Source organism: Nansenia antarctica (genome assembly GCF_963989245.1).
Source record: "Nansenia antarctica genome assembly, chromosome: 5".
NCBI classification, from domain to species: domain Eukaryota; kingdom Metazoa; phylum Chordata; class Actinopteri; order Argentiniformes; family Microstomatidae; genus Nansenia; species Nansenia antarctica.
In genome coordinates, this window is record NC_137690.1 from 56,541,249 (window position 1) to 56,561,876 (window position 20,628).

The following is a 20,628-nucleotide window of genomic DNA, read 5'->3' on the forward strand; positions in this document are numbered from 1 at the left end:
ACGTAAACCGGGGTTACGTTTGGGGATGGTTTAACGGTATCAAAAATTGAAAACCGCCCTAATTCCTACCCATATTCCGGTTCACTCACAGTCAAAGAGCTATTTCTTCAGTTCTCTAGGAGGCCGTGGGCTCAAGATGAACCAGGTCTGAGGGTCACTGGGTTAATAATAACTAATATTATAGCATATTGAGGTACTGTATGGAAAGTTTGACTCCCTATGAACAAGATTTTTTCCGCAGACATATATGGTGTATTTGATGCATCAAGACAGGGGGGTGGGGTGACATAAGGAGAGGAAAGAACCAAGAACACAGATAAAGACCATCTTCATTGACTAAAGCCACCATTAAGGCATGCTTCCTATTTCGAAGCACACATACATCTTCATGTCCTGTAGCAGAGAGAGAGAGAGGGAGAGAGTGAGAGTAACTGGTGGAACGATTGACGACAGCATCGCTCAAGATCACCCCCCACCCTCCTTCCCATCACTCTGTGTGTGTCTCTCTCTCCTCCCGCCCCCCCGCCCCCCCTCTCCGTCAGGGAGAATATAAAACTCCAAATATAAATCACCTCTCATGATAGTGACAGTGAATTGAGAGCATTGATCTGATAAGACAGACAAACTTGAAATCATCCAACAGTTTGTGTTTTACAGTAGCGATAAGGTAATGTCTATTTCTGCGTTGTCACCTCTGGTCCTCATGATGCTTTCCCTTTCCTGGAAGGTGAGTGTATTCTTAGTAAAAAAGGACTTACGACTGATTACCTTGTAAAGATAAAAACGTCTTCAATATCCTGTAGAGGCAAGAGATCACAGGGCTGGGGAATACAAGTCAACAAAGCCTTGTAATGTGGAGGCAAAACACTGGGATGGACTTAAGCTAACAGATGGACTATGACTACTTGACATGCATTGTTTTATGAATGCGTTATAGATAGGGGAAAAAGACTGGGAAAAGACAGAAAAAGTCAAAAGACAAAAGCCGGGGGGGATCCCCAACACTCTGATAAAAACACCTCTCCTGATGCTTCGATTATTTCTGGAGCCACGACTCAAAGTTAGCCCAGCCCAGGTGGAGTCTGACAGATCAAGGAGTACAAATAAAACGTGGAAATTATAGTGGTTCTATCGAGCTGCACTTTTCGCTGTCATTATTATTACAACATCAAACAAGGACGTCAGCGGGTTCTTTCAGACAGGGAGAGCAGTAGAGAACATCAGAAGATGAGGAGAAATGGAAAGAGATGATGAGAGGAGAGAAATGAGGAGAGAGGGAGAGAGATGATAAAAGGGGGAATGAGTGTGTGAGGTAATGTGTGAGTCAAAATCTGAACAAATTATTACTATCATTACTCAAAGCCATTTCTGTCAGAATAAATTCTGAATTACAGACAGAAGCAAATAATCTACACAGAGAAGATAGAAGCTTTGCTTTAATATCCACTTGTTTTCAACTGTAAATTGGTGGTGCTATGAGATTTTTCTTATTATGTTTCTTTTGTTCGGGTACAGTACACTCACATTAGCATCTGGAATCAGGTGCACAATGATTTGAAAAGCATTTACAGTTTTTACAAAGGGTACATTTCTGATATTTTCTATGGATTAGGTGGTACAGTATTATCAAAAAGCAAGGCTATGGTTTCAATGGCACTAAATTGGTCATAACACTCTCTAGATTGAGCCAATAGAATTTCCCTGAAATAAGCAAGCATTTAGTCAATGTAAAAACTGGACTGTGTAAAACTGACTCAGACTGATTGAGGTGCTTTCTGACTTCTTTGTTACTAATAAGCCGGCTGATATCATTTCATTACATGTAAGTACAAAAGGGAACTGAAAAATTAACAATTTGTATTGAACTCTGCATCTCTAAAACAGAATAGATACTGTGGAAAGTTTCAGACAATGACAAAACCAATATCGGTGGAGCAAAAGAAGTGCAGAGCTACAAAGACGTCTTCTACAATTATGTTCCTGAAATAAATGTACCATCAGTCTTCTGAATAATATAGAGTGTTATGTTAAAAAATATTTATAATCATAGAGAATTTTGCTAAATACACTTCTGGCCAAGAGCATGTCCAACTACCTAATGACATCACCAGTGTGAGAGCTCATTGGCTGGCTGTTGTTAGCTGAGGGTGAATCTCAATGAGGTTAAAAACACTGACAATACCCTGCTGTCCCCCTCTAATTGCATAGGTTCTTAAAAATGCATCTCACTCTGTTTTAATTCCCTTTAATTATGTTGTTCTTGGGTGACATTTTAGCATTCATGGGCTAATGTGTTTATGCTGTCTGCCTCTCCCCAGCCCTCTTGTTGACGGTGAGCTTTTACAGAGATGGCGAGGTCGGCTGGCTGGCTGACTGGAGACTCCTTTCAGACACAGAGAGTGAACAGCAGCATTAAAGCAGGCAGCACTGTCATTTAGTATGATGCTCACACCATCTAAACCAATAACGGCTGCTGCAAGTCAGAGCCCATTAGACCTGTGTGATGACATCATTCCCATCAGACCTTGAGTTATACCGGGCCGGGTCTGGTCCTGAGTCGGACTCAAGAAGAGGGATAAACCGGTCTCAGGATAAATCAATGAACTGTTCTCAATGAGTCTGTCTCATTGCGCTCACTCCTCATTGCGCCGACTTTTTCTACTTAAAAGGGAAAAGGACATCTTGTGAAGTGCAGGCAGTAGCCCACATTAAGGATGATTCCAAGGTTATGTCGACATGGCAATCTAATTCAACATTAATAAGTTGTGCGCTTATATTAGGGGTCTGCACAGTGGAGGTCGGAATAAATCACCAATCGCCGTGAGCTGTTTATCTGCAATCAGTTTTAAACTAGGCTAAAACATTTCAAATCAACTACTTCAAGCGCCTTTTATGACCATTATCAGTCTTCTCTAAACATAGCAGGCAAGGACAGAACACACTGAAGCCTCCTATCACGGCAGAGAGAGCATATCAACCTGGTTCATCAACGGCTGATCTTGACGGAGACAGCCGCACATATCGGTATATTTAATCTACAGTTGGAGAGTGCTGCTGTTAATACAACGTGCCGGCAGCATACAGATCAGAGAGGCTGTGACGCACGATGCAGGCTGCTGCGAGCTGCTGCGATTTATCCACATGCAATGGTGGTAGAAGGTGAGAGGGGAGAGGGAGAGAAAGAGAGAGAGCAGAGAGAGAGGAAGAGCTTCTGTAGATGCTTATCACCGGGCCCAATGGACAGCTCGGAGGTGAAGATTCCATTCCAGTCCCACACGCTCCATGCATAAGGCCAACCACTCGCTCAGCGCCAGTGAATGAATACACAGCATGGAAACCCATTCCCTGATGTTATCGCGCCAGGGCGGCAGGGAGGCAAGGGAGGCAAATTGATCAAAAAGTATGCAGAGAAAACGAAAGAAGAGGAGATTATATCTGGTCAGACAGGATATGGCCAGCTTGTCATAACATGGTTTTCTGGTATATTGGAGTGTGCGGGGTGACATTTGCATTTTTCTTTGCTGACGCCATATCTATTCCCCAACAGAATCACAGTATGGCCTGAATTGCAGGTAGCGGGTTTCCATAACTCAGAAACATGCATTCTTCTTGTGCAGCAATAATGAACATGGCCTTTCATATCCTCTACAGTATCATAGCTTGATATAGCCCTCCTATTCTGCAACTGATTGCAAATCTATAAGACCTTCCACCCATTACTATTACTGTAGCATACGCGGTAGATAATAGAGGGGTAAAGTGGTCCCTCGATACATCTCAATAAATTCAATTCACACCAGCTTATTAACATGCAACTCCTGTCGAGGCATCAACATTTCCAACTTTAATTACTAAAAGTGCTATATTTAATCATCCCTTAGCCCCAAGCACTGTCGCGCCTAAAAGTAGCTAAACAATAATGCGAATAAGTTCACCAGTAACTGTATTAATGCGAAATAATAATGGATTAGAGTCTGATAACATCCAACATGTCGAGCAAACACTGCGGTCCAGAATGTCACCACAATAGAAAGGCATCCAGGGCTGTTGTTTAAGGAAAACAGCCCCTTATCTCCTCAATTCAGGGCCACCATTATTGCTTGGCTAATTAAAACATTGCAACAGTATCTGTTAATTGACCTCAGTAAGAGTGTATGGCGGGGGGGGGGGGGGGGGGGGGCAAAGTTAAATCCACTGTTGTCTTATTGCTCTTGTTTCTCATTCATGCGGGAGAGCAGCACGCCACAGCACCAGGCTCTCAGGTGCCCCAGCAGTCTCCTATGGAGCCCTCATTAATATTTACCAAGCCGCCAGCAGCAGCCTGTATTTGGGGAAAAACAGCAGTCTCCGAGAGGAGGGAGGGATAGAGGGAGAAAGGGAGGGACGGAATGAGATGACGAAGACAGAGACAGAGACAGAGAAAGGGCATGAGCCCGAAAGAGCTAAGAGAGAAATGGAGGTGGAGAGACCTTACGTCTACTGGAAGCATGGAACCTCTCTTGAATCTGAAATGAGGCAAACAAGGCTCTCAACCCTCTCTGGAAAAGAGAGCACTGTCTGTAGCAGTAAATGGACACTAAATTCTGCATCCAGCACATGTTTAACCTCGGCTCCAGTGTCGCAGGCTGAGAGTGGAACAGTGTCCAGAGAAACTCAGCAAGAAGCATACCACCCAAAAGACAAAGGCAGTGTTGTACCAATGGTGTATAATGGAGAAATCTCGTTTTTTTTTGTTACATCACCTATTTATGTGCTGATACTAAGAATAACACTATGGGTGTGTCTGTGCGTGTGTGTGTGTGTGTGTGTGTGTGTGTGTGTGTGTGTGTGTGTGTGTGTGTGTGTGTGTGTCTGTCTTGTTCTGGCGATGTGGCGGAGTAGGGTGTATGTTATTATGACCGAGCACACTCACCATCGTTGAGGTCCTGGAGCAGGTTCTCTTGTCCAGAGAAGTCCAGGTTGACTTTGATGTTGACAGTGAGAGTGATGGACTGGCCTGGCTTCAGAGGAAGGTGAGACAGAGCTTCCTCCAGATCCCAGCTCAAGAACTCCCCAAACAGCTTCTCTGTAGGAACACAAGAAAGAACAGACTAAGCCAATAACGTCTACAGCACAGAGAAACCTTTACTAGCAGACCTCTCTGGAAACCACAGGCTGAGAGACAAGGCTAGATAATCAAGTACAATACAAACACACAGAGGACATCCTCTCTGAAAAATGGATACTGATCCAAGGAAACAACAGCCCAGTACTCAAGTATGAAATTCTCTATGAAGCGAAGGGCATAACAGTATAAGTATGTTTGATAAAAGAAAAGACTGAAGTTCATACTGTTTCCTGTGGAAAAACATTGTGTTTTCTTGAGAGATTGTACACAGAAACATAATAAGAAAAGCCAGTTTGAGATGCTGACTGGAAACTTTCAAGCCAGTTGAAACTTCGCCACGCCATGACATGAAATGAAAGAGACAAGACACGAGTCATTTTCAAAACCGGGAAATAGGATGTCATTCCGGTGCTTGTACAAACTGAAATGCAATTTGCTTTGCGTATGTAAGCATTTAGGTGACACAGATTCATTTTGACTTCATTGACTTCCATGTGTGCCTCAAGAAGGTGGTGTGTTTGTTGCATGCTGACATGGACACGGGAGGGCATGCAATTTCAAGTGAAGCAGGTTCCACATCCCTGTATAAACCTGTGTTAATCTGCTGTTTACTGCTTGTTACAATTAGCCCCCCGGGTCTCTGTAAATTGCTGGCGTTTGCCAGTTGACGGGTCAGATAACCATAAGCACTTTGTGATAGTGCCTAAGACTAAATGGGCTGATTTATGATAAAACCCCAACCACCTGAGACGGATGACTCAGCTGCATCCACTTCAGCCAAGAACACCAAATGAATGATACATCAAACTGAACTGAATAACCCATCATGTGCTTTGCTTTAACAGGTGTGCAGCTGCTGGTTTCAAGCAACAGGCTGGTAATAATAACAAAGTATCTCTCTCTCTCTCTCTCTCTCTCTCTCTCTCTCTCTCTCTCTCTCTCTCTCTCTCTCTCTCTCTCTCTCTCTCTCCCCCTCTCTCTCTCTCTCTCTCTCTCTCTCTCTCTCTCCCTCTCTCTCTCTCTCTCTCTCTCTCTCTCTCCCCCTCTCTCTCTCTCTCCCTCTCTCTCTCTCTCTCTCTTCTCTCTCTCTCTCCCCCTCTCTCTCCCTCTCTCCCTCCCTCTCTCCCTCTCTCCCTCTCTCCCTCTCACTCTCCCTCTCTCCCTCTCTCCCTCCCTCCCTCTTCCCCCCTCCCTCCCTCTCCCTCTCCCTCCCTCCCTCCCTCCCTCCCTCCCTCCCTCTCCATCTCTCTCCCTCCCTCCCTCTTCCCCCCTCCCTCCCTCTCCCTCTCCCTCCCTCTCCCTCTCTCTCTCTCTCTCTCTCTCTCTCCTCTCTCTCTCTCTCTCTCCCTCTCTCCCTCCCTCTCTCCCTCTCTCCCTCTCTCTCTCCCTCCCTCTCTCCCTCCCTCCCTCCCTCCCTCCCTCTTCCCCCCTCCCTCTCCCTCCCTCCCTCCCTCCCTCTCCCTCCCTCTCTCCCTCCCTCTCCCTCCCTCTCCCTCTCCGCAAATGCAACAAACAAAAGCCACCAAACTACTGTATTAAACAGGCTCCTTATACTGCACTCTGTCTATTACCTGGACTTGACGTTTTAGTCCAAGTGTTAAAGAGTGGAGGGACCCTATTTCGCCTCTTAGTAGAGAATGAAAAATGCATGAATGGAGTGTGGGCAGCGGATCTGCACCCTGACCCTGCCACAGCACATCATTATTAAGTGTTTCATCCGATCCTTACACAGAGGCCTTGCATGTGCATTATTGAAGAAGCAACCCTGCCCCAGACATTCGATTACTTTTACCTTGACCACTGGGACTGCAAAGCAACGTGCTATAATGTTGTGGTGATTTCTTATTTTGTGTATTACTGGCGAACAACATCCAATGCTCTTTGAAATCTGAAAAAATGGGAGCTAGCAACTCTCGTGATTCACAATGTTTCCTAGAGTTGTCTATGAATGCTAGCTTAGCCGTGTTGTAGTGGGTGTTCTTTACATGTGAAAACTAGGCACTGAGACATGCTGAGCCTAGAGATATAGAGAGAGTAGGTGAAGCGCCTCTAACAGCCTGGTACAGCAGGCGGACCGACCACCATACGCCTGTGTGCAGCTGGACCCAGTTCAAAGTAAACAGAAAACAGGCGGGGCCATGCCAGCTAGTGGAGACCCGCTGCCACCTTGCATGAGACATTCAAAGGCTTCAAAGAACAATGAGGCATGTAACCTCCCAGAAATACTCTTGAGGACAGCTAGCCTAAAATAATGCATAACCTCCATTGCTAAAAATACAGTGGAGCAAACTCTAGTTTTGCTGTATTGGGCAGGGGTGGGGGGGAGGGGAAGGGTGTGTGAGACTTTTTACTGCTTAAATATCTCTGATTCCTCGGGAAAAGGGTTCTTATAAAAGCGTAACCATTATTGATGGTTTATGGCAATTGTACATAACATGCTAACTATACACTCCAATGTATCCATTAAACAAAAGTGGTCTGAAGTTCATATCGAAAGCTCATGTCAGAATGTGATGTAGAACATTGTGTTGGTCTGGAAAGCAGTTATGGAGACATGCTGACAGGGAACAGAATGAGGCACTCTACTGAGGCAAATATATTGACCATGGACCAAACATTCCAACATTTTAACTACAACAGCATTTTGAAAGGACAAGCATGTTTGATGGTTGAAACTACTCTGTGGGTACAACATTGATGGAGGAAAGTGCACTCAACCAAGCACAAGGTGCATTTCATCTAGGTTACTCACTCTTAGGCATGAAAAACTTGTCATCTGCAAAGAACGGTATGGGCATTAAATATAGAGTATGTTAATAACACACTGCTTGAAATATTCATACTGTACAATGAGAAATCCTTTGGTTGAATTAATGGGAAGGGAGAGAGAGAGAGACAGACAGAGAGAGGCAGCGAGGCTGAGAGGGTGTGCAAGAGAGCAAGAAAGAGATGGATAGAGAGAACGTCACGGTGAACAAAATAGAGCTTTTCATTTCCACATGCGACACCCGTCTGGCTTTTTCAACAGGTGGCCTAGCCAGTGTTGACGATGATAGCCCCGGGCTGGCATGATCATTACTACACAAAGCCATGAGTCACAAAGTAATGACAGCCACAATCATGAAATTCACTGTCGGGAGACCTTCCTCTGTGTGTCTGAAGTGTTAAACAGTGCCGTTTTCAACCTGGAATGACCACAACTTTAGAGTCGATATAAAACAAGCTCCATTTCAAGAGCTGCCCAGACACTTACCACAGTATAACATTTTCCTCATCTCTGACGCACTCTCTCCTTTTCTGTCTCTCGCTGAGACATCTCAGACGCAGAAAGTATCTCTATTATGACACAATCGTGTTACACAGAACATTCAACATTTAAATTAATATTATACTGAAAAGTCTAAATTTGTGCAGGATACCTATGAGGTCTTAAAGCATCTGACAAACTTTGATAAAGCTGAGGGTCTCTAAATGTGGCTTGGCAGAAACTGTAAAGCACCACAGACACAGAAGTAATAACTCTCACACATTCCAACTCACAATCCATCTTAGACCTGCAGTCTAAAAGTAATTAGGGAGTAGAAACCGGTGGATGTGTAGAACTGAGGTGATCCACGACTGTGTCTGAGTCGGGGCTTCAATCCAAAGTAAACAGCGAGCGGAAACACTTCATCTAGGCCTCTCCCAATTTTTGAGCTATGCCATCAGACAAGGGACACTCAGACCCAAATAGGCCTAAATCTTTGCTAGTATTATGCAGCACCACATCAGGTAAACATATCACTTCTTGACTGCACTGAATTGTAATTAATTGCTGAAGTCCATGTGAGTGAGGAGGACTCAGTGAACCCACGGAGACGGAGACGGCTTTTGATGGGGAAAATAAAAGGAAGGACATTTTCATCCCTGATGAATCGATCACTGATCTGCCTGACTATGGACAACCCTCTTTCCATCACTGTCATTACAGTCTTACACATCAAAGCGCATCTCAGACACACTCCAGATGTCTCGCACGGAGAACGGGAACAAAAACGTGCTTTTATCACGCAAAAACATTGAACTAATTTTTGCATGATGAAAAGCCCTCTGTGGACTTGATGTCCTATAGTCTTTGGGCAGTCCAAAGGATGTATTGATTCTTCAAGGATGCAACAGACAGCGTTAAAAGGCACTCTTTTTTCACATTCACCGTATGGGAACATGGCTAAACATTTCCTGCTCAGGTAATATTTATTGTAAACTTGTATTATCCATTGAGGGTTACATGTGAAAAGTATGACCTTAGCTAATGGAGCTGGGGACAGACAGTTCCTCAGGTCATTCTCATAATTAATATGGACTGCATTAGGCTATATTATAACATAATACCACCAAAATACCTTCCTTGGGTCCTCCCTGCTTACTCTACTGCCCTCTGTTGAATGAAGGTGGACCTGCAACTCCTCCATATGCTCCCTTATCAACCGCCATAGAGTGCCTCTCTCACACATATTGGTTGGTCGTGGTCCTACACCGGCAGAAATAATAAAGTTGTTTGCTTTTCCACAGATGTCTCCCTATAGTGACAGAATCTTTTATTCATTAATTTCTCCTACTGTGAATACTGAGGTGAAGGGACACCGGGAGCCAGGGCAAACACAACGCTGTGTCGAGGCTCAGAGGACAGAGTTGCCAGGACAACTACCACCAGTACATGACAAGGGTCACCTAGCAGGTCAGAGGAGAATAACATCATGACTGGAGGTGAAAACCTTTTTAAATAAACACTGTGACCTCTCTTGGACATGATGCATTGTCTTTCCACATCTCTGTTGACTTAGGAGAGCTCACTATCTGCTTTGCGCGGAATGTCATGTGGTTTTTCCTTTAAGAAATACAACACCTCAGCATCCTTCAACTATCTGAAGACAGAGAGGCTTTACTAGAAAAAGACCCCGAACAGGGGACAGGGACAGGGGCTCTGGTGCACGTGCTCACGTACACACACAAAGTTCTTTGCTGACAAAACAGTTTTTGTTTTTGTTTTTAGTTTTTCTCAGTGTGTCAGGATGTTTCAAAGAAGATGTCCATGATGAGGGTTAAACCGTAAACGTATATATAATAAACGCCTTAGGAGTGTTTGTCCAGCAACACTGTCTGTGTGGTTGAAGTTGCTATGAAAGTGATGACAGAACTTTTTGTAAACAATGTAATTTGTCAAATAAATAACCTGTCAAAAAAAGTCCCTCCTTCCCTTCGCTTCCTCTTCCATTCACGTAACCTCCGCTCAAACTTTTCGAACTAAATGTTCTAGCTACGTTCTGTACACTGTAATTCTCGCCAATCTACGAGTGACATTGGATTACTATTTTGTCCTATTGTTTTTTTATTCAACTTTCAACTTTTTACTTATCTCAGGACCTAACAACCGGTGAACTATACCAAACTTGAAGGAATGGAGACGGGCAATGTGACTATTAACACAGGTGCGTGATCTGAAAGAACAACAGAAAATGCTCTATAAAGAGCTGTTGGAACAACAGGAGCATAGCTTTATATGGCAATATAGCAATATAGCTTTATATAGCAATACCGGTGACGCTTTCTAACGATAATGACAGAGACAAACAACAAGAGACTTTACTGTGAGTGTCCAGGCCGTTACATGCCCTGCTGAAGCCTGCACAAAACATGCTTGTTTTTCTGTCAAAAAATCTAGAATAGGCCTGAAGAATAGCTGTATTACGTTGTATGTTACGCTTTTATGCCCATTTTTGTTATTCGCAAGGCATTCTGGGAGATTTCGCATAACACTCCACTTGGAGTGTGCCTCTGAAAAAACTCAGTTTGGAGGGCAAGGTAGCCTTACCACTTCACCCTACCCATCCGTCCCAACAACAATCGGGACACCATACCCCTACATGTGAACACGCAAAAGGGAGGGGTAGGGCTAAGTGGTAGGGGCCAGGGGGTGAAATTTGAAACACACACACCCACACCCACACCCACAACCACACCTACAACCACAACCACAACCACACCACCAAATGACTGTGTCCTACAGCAGGCCTGATCATATGATGTAGTGCCACGCTGTGGCGGTGACTGAGCCTGAGCTGCCAGGTGTTTCTGCCTGAGCTGTCATGGGCAGCCTTTCCATCTCAAAGCCTTTTCATAGATACCATGAAGTCATGGAGAAACTGGTTGAGAGCTTTTCGCCGTAAATGAATGAATGAATGAATGAATGGACTTTATTGTCATTGCTACAGTACAGGTACCAAACAACGAAATTTAGGAGGGGTGGCTCCCCTGGTGTTAGGAAAGGGAAAAAAAAAAGAAAAGAAAAAAAAACTTCACAAGAAGGGAAGGAGCTGGTTTACATAAATAAAGGCTATGTACACTATCCACTGTAATATACTGTACAGATAGACGACTAGGGTTGTCATATTGCACAATAGTATTATTTCACATTTATTTAAAGTGTCACAGTTTGCAGGCTTGAAATGTACATGTTTGTGCCTCAGCACTACACCTGTTTTATTTTTTTTATTTTTTTTTATTTTTTTTTCTTCAGTCCAGCAGCTGCCATCAATCCGTCCAGACTGTCCAGGGCCCAGAACTAAGGTCTTTGCTGTGTTCAGGGCCTGGATGGCCCTGTGGTAGAAGCTGTTCTTCAGTCTGTTTGTCCTTGCGGCCAGGGTCCTGAACCGCCTTTTCGAGGGCAGCCTGGTAAAGTGTTCGTACCCAGGGTGGGTCGGGTCCCTGGAGATCTTGGAGGCCTTCCTGAGACAGCGTGTGTTGTACAGCTCTTCCAGAGAGGGGAGGGGGGCGCCGGTGATCTTCTGTGCTGTTCTCACGACTCTCTGTAGCGCATTTCTCTCCGCTGTTGTGCAGCTGGAGAACCAGTTGCAGATGCCGTAGGTGAGGATGCTCTCCACTGCGCCGCGGTAGAAGGTCACCAGTATCTCCTGCTTGCTGTGTTCCTTCCTGAGGACTCTCAGGGTGTATAGCCGCTGTTGTGCCCTCTTGATGGTGGCTTTTGTGTTGTCCTTCCAGGTCAGGTCATCCCGCATGTGCATCCCCAGGAATCGGAGGGTTGAGACTCTCTCCACGCTCTCTCCGTCGATGAGCAGGGGCTGGATCTAAATGAAGCAGAATGAAGACACGCATCTTTTCCCGGCTAATAGAGGCTAAAGTTGTTCCTGAACTCCATAACACGCAATCTGATGATAATGAACAATGTGTTGATAATGAAAATCGAATAAAGAGAGTTTGATTTTTAGACTCGAACTGCAGCTTCAAAAATGTAAGACAGAGGGCCATGGATGAACTGTTCCTAGTCCTAACCTGATGAAACCATGTCTCTACAAGAACGCAGCAACGAACACGCCTCAGTGACTTGGATGTTATGGCAGAGGACGTACCGTAACCTGTGTGCACCTGTCACACAGACCTGACACGCCACCCTGACAGGACACTGGGTGTACAGTTCATGTACTATAGGGAGGAAAAGGGCAGTCCTCCTGACTGAGGCTGCCAGAGAAGTGTCCTCCTCCTCCTCCCCCACACACCACACACATCCAGCTCTGCCTGTCCCTCCCTGTCTGTCTGCTCATGCAAGCTCATCCTACACGTCAGATCACATGAAATCAACAATGTATACACCAGACGACAGCGTCTCCCGCCCTTACACAAGAAGGGAACAACAGAACAATGGCTTGGACTGAGGGCAAGAAGGGAGACGCAATAGAATGCAGGGACTAACCCAAACACCCACCTTGCGTTAGACATTTTTAGTACCAAAACATGAGCTACCATTGAGCATTGGGGTTTAGCCCTGAACAATAATAGGAATGATGTTGTTTTTAATAGACTAAAGTCCCACAGATAATCTAAAATGCCTCCATCCTCTCAGCTAGGCTGTGTAATAATGTCCTAATGGATCACACAAAGCAAATGCATCACTGATGTTTCTAAGGCTGGACAGTTTAGGGGAGGTCTAATTGTATGTTTCTGTTTTCTGTTATCCTATCTCCTATCCTACACCCCATATCTCTAACTTATATTGATTATGTCTGCAAGAGTGCCTCTTTTGAGCTTCAGGAAGCAAGCTGAGCTCCTGCTGTTAGAGAGAGTATATAGAGCTGCACTGGGGAAGGAGACAGAAGAGAGGCCACAGATGCCCTCAGAATCCAAGTAAATCTTCAGCACTTACAGTATGTCTTCATATTTGAACTCAGTAAGTGAAATAGGCTTTGCAATACCAAAGGACTCATCTCCATCAACGGGTCAGCCATAGAGCAGTTTTAAGTTCCTTGGTGTCCATATCTCTGATGACTTCACCTGCACTAATGCTACCTTATCTTGTACTATTATTTTTATTTTTTGGGCGTCTTATGTCCTGTACTACTGACACTTTATCTTAAATTATTATGCCTATGTCTTGTGCTGCAATGCAATATCAGGATCCGAAGCCTAAGAATTTTACTCTGTTAACACTAGAAGAGCGGTGCCTTTTTTACCTACTTAAAAGAGCCCTCTTTACAATGCTTACGCTGCTATTTACACACAACGACCACTAGTTGGCCGCTTGTAAATTAGCCTGCTTCCTACACAGAAACACGGCAAAATAGCTTTATATTAGCTTATCCTGATGTGATTTTATAGGATACTGGGTGGTAGAATGCACATATCTAGGAAAGGTCATGAAAGGAGGGTCCTGAAATTTGATATAGATATAACATTTTATATTCCATTCTTTACTCAAATGACCCCTCATGGCTGTTCTAGTGTTAAACTTGTGTAATGTGACGTAACAAATAAACTTGAAACTCAAAACTTGAAATGTCAAATTCCATCAAACTCACTTTACTTTGGAATACCAAAAGACTGGTCGAACTAGTAATCACACCTGATTCAATGAAACCACTGCAACAGACTGAAGAGTGAAAACTATACGAGAAAGGGCATTGATTACCCCCAAGGAGCCTCCAGGAATATAACACAAATTAAGAAGATAAAGGTTATGCTGTCGACACATGAGCTGGAGGGAAACTGATCTGTCATTAAATGGCCTCCAAAGGTCTCCTATATCTACCTCAGCTGCGGTAGACTTAATTAGTTTTGGTGCTTTTCTCTATATAATGATCTAGACGTCATGGTAGACCACAGGAACATCTAGAAATACTCTCAGTGTCACTGATGATGATGATGAGCCTGCGAGAGGGACACTCATTTGAGTTATGGCTCTGTGTGTGTGTGTGTGTGTGTGTGTGTGTGTGTGTGTGTGTGTGTGTGTGTGTGTGTGTGTGTGTGTGTGTGTGTGTGTGTGTGTGTGTGTGTGTGTGTGTGTGTGTGTGTGTGTGTGTGTGTGTGTGTGTGTGTGTGTGTGTGTGTGTGTGTGTGTGTGTGTGTGTGCGCGCGTGCGTGCGTGCGTGCGTGTGTGTGTGTGTGTTTTGACAGAGTCAGCCATGTAAAGTAACCATCAGTTTTGCAGGACCCATCAGAATGAAACTCTAGCCTCAGGATACATAAACAGGATCCTGGGGCCCCTCTGGAAACATCAGATCAGTTCCATTATGAGCCCCCTCCCCTTTCATTTCTGATTTAAAGTGTTAGCATTCTGCAGTTGAGAATCAGTAAATAAATATAGCAAAACAAAATTAATTTATCTCAAGAGGCTCCTTGATCTATGGCTACTCCTGATTTCAAATGAACCAGAGAATTATGTTATTTTTGCAACCACGATTAGGTGGAATTTGTGAAAATAGAACCGTTCAAGATGTTTCATCACTGAGATTCTGACTGTGTGACCATGGAGGGACATACAGACAAGAGCAGTGCTTGCTGAGGAACATTGTCGTTCAACTTTGTAGATTTTGTCAACTTTGTAGATCTCCTCAGGCCTCGGGGTAGCATTCCTGAGACGATGTTATCCTCTTCAATCACTCAGTTTGTAGTGACAACCTGATCCACACAGTGTGTAATGGATTCCTATTAAAATCAGGGACCCTACAAAATCAATGATTTTCATTCTGAAATCACAAACTATTATTGTTGTAGCACACCGATTGATACGCTTTAAATCATAACTGTAATGCATGTGCGATTTTCTGCTTGGGCCTAATTCAGCATACAAATGCATGTACAGTATATCTCAAAAGTGAGTACACCCTTTAGATTTTTGCAAATATTCTGTCATATCCTTTCAGGGGATAACACTATCTTAATGAAACGTTGATATAACTTAAAGTAGTCAGTGTGCTGCTTGAATAACAGTATAGATTTATTGTCCATTGAAAATTACTCAGTACACAGCTGTTAATGTCTAAACAGCTGGCAACAAAAGTGAGTACACCCCATAGTGAACATGTCCTAATTGTGTCATTATCATGTTTGAAAACTGCCCTACGGCCCAGTTTCCGAAGAGAGGGGATCATGCTCTGCTGCAGGATGTCACAGTATATATTGGAATTCATGTGTCCCTCAATGAAATGCAGCTCCCCAGTGCCGGCAGCACTCATGCAGCCCCAGACCATGATGCTGCCACCACCATGCTTGACTGTAGGCAAAACACATTTGTCTTGGTACTCCTCACCAGGGTGCCGCCACACACGCCGGACACCATCGGAACCAAACAGGTTTATTTTGGTCTCATCAGACCACAGGACATGGTTCCAGTAACTCATGTTCTTGGATTCATTGTCTTCAGCAAACTGTTTGCGGGCTTTCTTATGCATCGGTTTCAGAAGAGGCTTCTGTCTGGGGCGACGGCCATACAAACCGATTTGATGCAGTGTGCGGCGTATGGTCTGGGCACTGACTGGCTGACATCCCACTTCTGCAACCTCTGCAGCAATGCTGGAAGCACTCGCACGTCTATTTTTGGAAACCAACCTCTGGATATGACGCTGAGCACGTGGACTCAACTTCTTTGGTCGACCCTGGCGAGGCCTGTTCCGAGTGGAACCTGTCCTGGAAAACCGCTGTATGATCTTAGCCACTGTGCTGCAACTCATTTTCAGGGTGTTGGCAATCTTCTTATAGCCAAGGCCATCTTTGTGAAGCACAATAATCCTTTTTTTCAGCCGCTCAGAGAGTTCCTTGCCATGAGGTGCCATGTTGTCCAGCATTCAGAGAGAATTGTGCCCAAAACACCAAATTTAACAGCCCTGCTTATCATTTACACCTGAATCCTTGTAACACTAACGAGTCACATGACACCAGGGCGGGAAAACAACATCATTGGGCACAATTAGGACATGTTCACTATGGGGTGTACTCACTTTTGTTGCCAGCTGTTTAGACATTAACAGCTGTGTACTGAGTAATTTTCAAAGGACAATAAATCTATACTGTTATTCAAGCAGCACACTGACTACTTTAAGTTATATCAAAGTTTCAGTAGGATAATGTTATCCCCTGAAAGGATATAACAGAATATTTGCAAAAATCTAAAGGGTGTACTCACTTTTGAGATATACTGTATGTATGTATGTATGTATGTATGTAGGCCATGTGTGCATATGTGAAGACTCATTTCTGTCTCATTTCCTGTCTCAATCAATATTCAAATGCATGTGCTTCCCCCTCTCCATGTGCTTCCCCCTCTCCATGTGCTTCCCCCTCTCCATGTGCTTCCCCCTCTCCATGTGCTTCCCCCTCTCCATGTGCTTCCCCCTCTCCATGTGCTTCCCCCTCTCCATATTTCCTCTCAGTTAGCAACTTTAACCATTCAGATATGCCTCAGGGCTCCAAAACAACAGCACAACTCCTCAAAGCTGAGCTGAGATTTGCAACTGGTACCAAACAGTTTAATTGATCCTCCATACCTCTCCTAGGCATAGGTAATCCACAAGGACAACCGAGGTCTCTTCTAAATCAGACTATTTGGCAAGAACCGCAGAGGAAATCTGTGAAGATCTCTGCCAAGGTGCTCCCTTGGGGAATGAAGCAAGGGCTTCTTGATCACTAAGTGATGGGGGAGTAAATGAGAGGCTCCTCCACTATCCAATTCATGTAATTCTCTAATTACATCATACCCACATTTTTGCAACCAGAGCAAATTATAAACAAAATCAATCACCACTTTAGGATTCTTAAAAGTATTTTCACAAAGCTGTCGAAAATGTAGCCTACTAGTTAGACAACATACAGAAATGGATCAACAGTTTTTACTTTTTGTAGAGTAATTGGATTTCCAATTTCATGCTTTTATCCCCAAGACATGATGACGCAGCAAAACAGTCTCCTTCCTTCCCTGCCTTTTAACAATTTATAATTACAGTGGCAAGAAAAAGTATGTGAACCGTTTGGAATTACCTGGTTTTCTGCATGAATTGGTCATAAAATGGGATCTGATCTTCATCTAAGTCACAAGTATAGACAAACACAATGTGCTTAAGCTAATAACACACAAATAATTATAATCTTTCATGTCTTTATTAAACACACCCATTGAACATTCACAGTGCTAGTGGAAAAAGTAAGCGAACCCTTGGATTTATTAACTGGTAGAACCTGGCAGCAATAAACTCAAGCAAGCACTTCTGGTAGCTGCAGATCAGACCTGCACCACGTTCAGCAGGAATTTTGGACCATTCTTCCTGACAGAAACTCAAAGTATCTCTAATGCGGGGTACACACATAAGGATTTTCGGATGTCTGAAAACGACAGAAAACGCCCGATTATCAGATGGATCTTAACATTTTCCTATAACAAAATCCTGTGGTGTGAGGTGTGTTAAGAGTCAATTCTCTTCAATTGTGCAATCAACTCTCCCGACAACCTGCTCGGAAAATGGGCTTGGGGAACGACAGATTCCGGACTCTCTAGAGTCTCGTTCCCCAAGCCAGAAATCTCGCGTGAACCCATCCTTTTAATATTGCCTAATTAAGATTATATAATGATTAAAGCACTTTGAGCCGCAACGTTTGCAGGAAAAGCGCTATACAAATAAAGTTATTATTATTATTATTATCTAACGTAGTACCCTGACTGACCTGTACGAGACAACCATGTGCGACAGGGCAAATAAAGTGCCGAATAACGAAAAGAAGAAGTCAGCTCGCTTCTTGATTGGCGAGCAGGGTTGCCAGATGGGAATTACATTTTCCACCCTAACCACAGTCTAAAACCGCTAATTCCACCAAACAATCTGACAACCCTATGGTTTCTGGTCGGAAGTATTGAACACATTTCACATTTACGATTGCCGGCCACGCCCATTTTCCGAGCAGGTTGTCGGGAGAGTTGATTGCACAATTGAAGAGAAGTGACTCTTAACACACCTCACACCACAGGATTTTGTTATAGGAAAATGTTAAGAGCCATCTGATAATCGGGCGTTTTCTGTTGTTTTCAGCCATCCGAAAATCGCTGAAATCGCAGAAAATCCTTATGTGTGTACCCCGCTTAACCCACACCTCCAATCTCTTTTCATTGATTGGACTCCAGGTTTGCTAACTCCTGCCTCCAATTAGCTTTTGTAGAAGTCATTAGCCTAGGGGTTCACATACCTTTTCCAACCTACACTGTGAATGATGTTTGAATGATGTATTCAATATGGACAAGAACAATACAATAATGTGTGTGTTATTAGTTAAAACAGATTGTGTTTGTTCATTATTGTAACTTGGATGAAGATCAGACCATATATTAAGACAAACGTATGTATAAATGCATGTAATTCCAAAGGGTTCACTTACATTCTCTTCCACTCTATATTAAAGCGATATTGAGTACCTCCATGAAATTAAGCTTAACCAACATCCCTTCCTGTTGATAGAAGACTGTGTCTTGGTGAATACCCTTGTCTTACGACAGATGGTATCAATTCTACACAATGCTCTGAGCCTCACCAGACTTACTATTATCATTGTTTCAGTTAACAGCCGTCTACACACATTGTAACCAAGGTGATATGATATTACGGAATATATTATCCAGGCTACCTCGGATCTAACCCCATGAATGTTTGATGTACGAGACAGATCATGCGTGTTGCAATTCTGTTGCAATTCTGCAATCACTGGAGTGGTACCATGATGTCATCATTACAGCTGATAAGAGGACAAGATCTTTCCACTCCATGATGTGTGCAGACTGGTTAAACAATACAACACTGTACTGGTGGAAAGCTACTGAACATATTCAAACGTCAACTGCCACTTTTCTGTTCAGGACAGGCAACTTTAAAAAGGGGAGGAGTGGTGTGTTTGCAAGTCCAGTGAGGTCAACTGGATAACTGGAAGTGAAGCCTCAGTCCAACCGTCTACAATTTCTATGGTGAACAACAACAATTATGTACGTGGCCAGAGAGGGATTATAACCATGTGAGATTTAGGCAAACTTATTAACACAACTGCCGATGCATAACATATTGTTTCAAACATATTGCAGCTGTCAGCTGGAGATATAGGAAGAAGGGGAGTGGGAGAGACAATGAGAGAGAATAAGAAAGAGAGAGAGAGAGAGAGAGAGAGAGAGAGAGAGAGAGAGAGAAACTGAAAGAGAGGGAGGGGGAGAGGGGAGAGGCTGTGGAGATCAGAGGAGAAAAGCAGGTGTTGAACAAAGTGATCTAACACAAAGTGAAAAGGCACGAGTGCATCAAAGGTGAGGAACCAAAGACAATGACCAGTGACCTCCATGGCAGCCAGGAGGACGAGGAATCACACCAGGACAAACAAAGACAGAAGTAGGAGGAGGGGAAGGGCATCATAGCAAACACCGGGTAAAAACAGCTCTGACTATCCATCAGCACACGGTGCACTTTGAGAAAAACAGTAAAACCAGAAAGCCACCACAACAAATCAATCAATTCATGAAACTCTAGTATTAAATGTTCTTCGATACAATAATACACACTGAAATACGAAAAATACCTTTGGTGTTGACAGTCTTGGAGGTGACCTCCAGTGTCTCCAGTTCTTCAGTGCCAATATTCTCAAGGGTGATGGTCAGCTGCTGGGTCTCTCCATTGAATAGTTGGACAGACACACTGCTAGACAGCTCCTCCTTGGACATGGGCTGGAGTGTGTGTGCAGATCTGCAGGTACAGTACAAGGGGAGACATCATTTTATCCCTTATTTATACAGGTAGTCTTATTGGGATAAAATATATCCAGAGACATTTACATTCACATTTTTGGCGTTTAGCAGACGCCTTTATCCAAAGCGACTTACAACACATACTTTGTCTAAGTAAGTGAATCATCTATCCATCAGTCATAGCAAGAAAAAGTAATCTATGCTAGGACCAGGGGCCACTGGCAGTCATAATGCTAGAAGAAGGACATAGAGAAAGACCAAATAACATTATCAATCATTATCATTTTCACAATACACAGAATGCCTCAAAGTATTTAAATGCTACTTGGTGTATGTTTAGGTTCTCATGAGGCTCAACATTTCACATCATCCATGTATGCAGCAGCGCAATAACTGAGTTGTTTTATTTTCTCTATGTAAGAGAAGTCAACATTATTGCTGTGCCAGAGGAAGATGGGGCCAAACTCCAATGAGGTCTTACATCAGTCTG

General features: G+C 43.7%; 1 protein-coding gene across 1 annotated transcript in view; it reads right to left on the reverse strand.

The window, feature by feature from the left end:
- Positions 1 to 20,628, reverse strand: part of trappc9 (trafficking protein particle complex subunit 9) — a 203,413-nt gene that overhangs the window by 129,816 nt on the left and 52,969 nt on the right. The window contains exons 14-15 of the mRNA XM_080532446.1: positions 19,973 to 20,136; positions 4,913 to 5,065 (exon numbers count right to left, since the gene is read on the reverse strand). Of these exons, the coding sequence (XP_080388572.1) occupies positions 4,913 to 5,065; positions 19,973 to 20,136 (317 nt within the window). The remainder of the gene's footprint in view (positions 1 to 4,912; positions 5,066 to 19,972; positions 20,137 to 20,628) is intronic.